The sequence below is a fragment of the Pectinophora gossypiella genome, chromosome 20 (genome assembly GCF_024362695.1).
Source record: "Pectinophora gossypiella chromosome 20, ilPecGoss1.1, whole genome shotgun sequence".
In the NCBI taxonomy this organism is placed as follows: Eukaryota; Metazoa; Arthropoda; class Insecta; order Lepidoptera; family Gelechiidae; genus Pectinophora; species Pectinophora gossypiella.
The window spans coordinates 129,099-133,748 of NC_065423.1; the positions used below are offsets into that span (position 1 = coordinate 129,099).

Consider the following 4,650-nt stretch of genomic DNA (forward strand, 5'->3'; position numbering starts at 1 on the left):
TTGAAGCCGTCCGCCGCTGTGCCTACTTGTTTGTGTACGTCAGAAGATGAAAACATTTTCAAATCCACCTCCACTTTAAATAATTATTCAATACCATCAACGTATCGTTCGCTAGACGCTGCAATGGTGATCCGTCACTAGTTGTCAGTGGGATACCATTCCAGGCGGTCGCGCCGCTCACAGCTGTAGCTAATCACCGACCAAGCAGGAGCGTTCACCAGCCGTCAGCAGCCAATCAGCGGCCTGTCGTCAGCAGCAGCAGGCGCGCGTGAGCCGCGGGCGACCAATCAGCGGCCGCCTCGTCGGCTGGACGCCGGCCGGCGACGCGTGTCACCCTCCCTCCTCCTGCCAATCTCTGTAATGGCATCTGCGAGCGATTAATCTAACAACCCGGGAATGGCCACCGTTAATTAAGTACATTCACCGGGGAGCAGATTACTGACAAATGTTTTGTGTGTCGATCAATTCATTATCCTCGTACTTGGAATTGTTTTCGAATGATTGTTCTTATTGTTGTTGTCGTCACCAGTGAATATTGTACGCGATAAGTTTTACGTAAGTATTTAAACATTAATAGCCACTGCTGGGAACGGATCGTATATTATTTTAAATCGCGTAGTACCATACCATCATCACCTGTGTATATTATAAGTATACCTAATGTCGTAATGATTAAAGTTGATAGCTCGTTCGATTACGATCACGATAATTAAGAATCTACTTATTAATTATTTATCTATTGTTAGATAGACAAGAATTTATTTATTATTATTTATTTATAAAGGTACATACAACATAACAAAAAATCGATCGATCTAATATCGACTGATACATCAGTATGCTAGTGAACGTCGCAACATTAGCTTCCGTACTGTGACATTGATGCTATTGTAAAATGTTATCTTTATTTAATATAATCACAAATTGTACTGATGCATTTGTTTTGAATGAAGTTGATACAGTTGAGTTTCAAAGTTGTAGTGTAATATTGACGGTCGGCCTACACAATTTCAGAAACTAAATGTTCTAAGCTGAATTTATTTTAAATTAAATTTTGAATAGGTAATCTGTGAGGCAGCTCCTCGTGCCCAAAGCAAGCAACAAGGTTTGTTAATATCTGTTATCGTACTTGTGCGCCGACAGTGTCGGTGTCCGCTCAGTTTGTTCAGCCGCAAATTAGCAGCGAAACCAATTTGGGTCGAGGTTTTAGATTTATTACGCTCCTCGGTTAGAAATTTCAGTATTTAGACAGATCGTAGCAACCTAGTTAGATGGATAGATAGGCGATAGAGCCCAAAACGAGTGAACATTAATATTAGAACGTATTGTTTCGCTACTGAATTTATTCAGGGTAGATCAATCGATCACCAGAAAATATTTTACGCCGGCCTAAAACCTTAGATTTATGTTTTTTATTGTTAATTCCTATTACCGTCAGTGGCGGTCAGCAAGTAACTTCCTGATTTAGGATGGTTTCATAATTACATCAACGTGTGGTCGTTCCCCACCGGTCGGTCAACGACCTCAAGCGTCTGTTGCGCATCACACCAGGCGACCGCACGGGAACGAGGAAGCGAAACAACACTGAGTATGTAAAATTCCATAATTTATTAAGTAACAAATTTCGTCCAAACGTATAACATGTCGGCGTGACGTCACATGAACACGTCGTCGGGCAGCGCGCGCGCCGGCGCCGCCTCGTCCGAGAACGTCACGACGCGCGCGCGGCCCGCGTCGGGCGCCGCGGCCGCGGGCGGCGGGGGCGGGGGCGGGGGCGGGGGCGGGGGCGGGGGCGCCGCGATGGCGCTGAGGTTGAACTCGCTGAGGCTGCGCGGCACGAAGTACTCGCGGCAGGCGCCGGCGCCCGCGCCCGCCGAGCGCCGCGCCGGCGCGCCGCGCTGGAACGCGTCCTGCGAGGGGGACGAGGACTTGCGGCGCGGCAGCGAGTTGAACTTGGTCGGGTTGAGCGCGTCGACGCGGAAGCTGACCTGCGGCCGCGCGGCGGCGCCGGGCGCGGGCGCGGGCCCGGGCTCGGGCGGCGCGCGGCGTCAGGACGCGGCCGCCGCCGGCTTGTGGCGCTGCGCCCGCCCGTCGTGCACCGCGCCTCGGGCGCACAGCCCCGCCACGCCGCGCAGCGTCGCGCTCAGGTCCTCCTGGATGAGGTTGAAGCACATCGCTATCACCACGATGCCGACGAGGATGTATATACAGCAGACGCCGACGGCGACGTCCTCCGCCTTCGCCGAGGCGGCGCCGGCGCCCCGGCCCGGCCGCAGGTCGCCGAAGCCGATCGTCGCGAGGCTCGAGAACGAGAAGAAGCAGCCGTCCACGAGCGACCAGTCCTCGGTGGCGCGGAACACGGCGGCGCCGAGCGCCACGTACAGCGCGATGAGCAGCAGGCTGAGCGGCACGGGCACGCGCGTGTGGGCGCGGCAGGCGCGCGGCGCGGCGCCCAGCGCGGCCAGGTTGAGCGCGGCCTGGAAGGGCGTGCGGGGGGGCTCCGGCGCCGCGGCCCCCGGCCCGGGCCCGCCCCCCGCCCCCAGCCCGCCCCCGGCCCCCGGCTTGCGGCGCGGCGCGGCCCGCGGCAGGCGCGAGTACAGCGCCCGCACGCGCCGCGCCAGCGCCTCGCCGATGGTGGACAGGTACAGCATGATGATGGGGATGCCGACGCACGCGTACGCCACCGCCACCAGCTTGCCCGCCGCGGACTTCGGCGTCACGTTGCCGTGACCTGCGGAACGAGAGATCGATATTGTCGAACTTTACGAGTGATGATGTAGTCTCCGAGTCGGAGTCGGTTTACCGGTCTCGGCGGTCCCGTTTTATTTTATCCTATGTCGTTTCGAAAAGTCGTCTCGCGAATAGTTTTTTTAGGCCTCGAGGAAAATTTCTTGGCGCGCAAGGGCCGGCGGGCGGTCCCCGGAGGGCCGCCTCTCTCCGACACTCGAGAGTGTTTCCGAGTAAACTTCGGGGAATTGGATGACGGATCCGTCTGTGTAGTTTGTTTGCGGTGCTCGGTGCCGGGAACCGATTGACATTACTTATTCACCTGTTTACAATACGCATAATTCAGTATTAACGAGGACGCCGATCAGGAAGGGTTTCGCCGTCAAAAGGGTGAGACATCACTTTTGTTGAATAATATTTATGTCTTTTATTTCTCATGTATATTTGATCAGACAGAAAGTAGTCATGCGTTCGACCGTTCCATACGAGTAGTCGCGTTATACGTTCGCTGCATTGTATTACGTACCTGTAGTAGAATACAGGCTTCGACGCGTGACCGCCCTCCATCCGATAGCAAGGGTCGTGAGGCGAGATGGAGTACTCACCTATAGTAGTAATGAGCGTGAGCGCGTAGAGGAAGCTACTGGAGAAGGTCCAGCGGTACTCGGGCTCCGCGGCGCCGGGTTCGGGCGCGCCGCGGAGCCGCGTCATCAGTACCTGCTGGAACTCTAGGAGTTCCTTCGCCGCCAGCTTCGTCCAGTTCTCCTGCGACAAGAATATACCGCGTTATTGTTTTATACAAACATAATAATAATTTACCAGATATTTTGATTAAGTGTTATCGATAATAAAAAGTAGAAACTGTGCAAGAAGTATCTTGCACACGACAACACGAGTTTAATACAAATTATATTGCAATACCTTATAGAGTATATTGAGGTCCTCAGTGATGGACCAGAGCCGCTCGACGGTGCGCGCTCGCAAGTCGGGCGGCGGCGGCAGCGGGTGCGGCTTGGAGGCGGCCACGGCCGAGTCCGGGGCTTCAGTGGCGCCCTCCAGCGCCAGGAACAGGAACCCGCCGAGCAGGTTGTAGGTGAGCACGAGGAAGCAGACGGCGAGGCAGGTGAGCGGCGAGGCGCGGCGGGCGCGGGCGCAGCGGCAGCAGTGCGGCCGCGGCTCGCAGCAACAGCCGCACGCGCCGCCGCCCGTGGAGCACATGCCGCTAGCGCGCGGCCCGCCCTGCACTCGGCCGCCACCAGCTGGTGATTACGTCACGCATTGTTCCTTCACACTATGTCTGGATCTTCGTGATGATCCTGCAAATAAAACAGAAAAGTTAGCTATCGATTATATGGAATTAGATAAGTAGAGATGCTGAAGAGCGCGAGGAGTATTGGAGCAACTCGGTTCTTAACTTGACAGAGAGGAATCTTGATCTGCGACTGGTTAAAGTTGTCAATTTCAACCAATAAAAATCGTAGGGATGTTGATTGTGATAGAAAGTAAAGTCACACAAGGCCTCAGGACAGGATTGATATGTCAAACCGTGTGTGATCTCAACTGCTAACTTCACTAGTTCATAGTGCTTTCTAGGGACACGATGAGTGGCACGACAATTGGTAGCAATTATGGCTTCAATCGGAGTACCAGGCGCTCTTTCCAAGCCGTGGCTTAGAGACTGTCGAACAACCAATATTATGTATGTTTTGGATACACGAATGATGATAATGCCTTAGTTAAAGTACAGCCTTAAGACGTTAGGAGGATAAACTGATTTAAACTATAAGTACTTGAACAATTTAACCTTGTACTCGTCGAGTTGAGTTTGTTCTTCCCTAAAGATAAGCTTTAATCCTGCTTTAAAAGTTTTAAACTTTATTTAATCTCTTCGGATTGTACAGTTATTATTTAATTTACTTACAA

General features: G+C 53.2%; 1 protein-coding gene across 1 annotated transcript; it reads right to left on the reverse strand.

Annotated features, from left to right (window-relative positions):
• Positions 1-235: 235 nt before the first annotated feature.
• On the reverse strand, positions 236-3,945 carry LOC126376368 (potassium channel subfamily K member 16-like). The gene is made up of 5 exons (XM_050023691.1): positions 3,649-3,945; positions 3,333-3,492; positions 2,067-2,731; positions 1,797-2,030; positions 236-367 (listed from the first exon to the last, which is right to left on the reverse strand). The coding sequence occupies exons 1-5, from the start codon at positions 3,943-3,945 to the stop codon at positions 236-238; spliced, it is 1,488 nt and encodes a 495-aa protein (XP_049879648.1).
• Between the last annotated feature and the right edge of the window lie 705 nt (positions 3,946-4,650).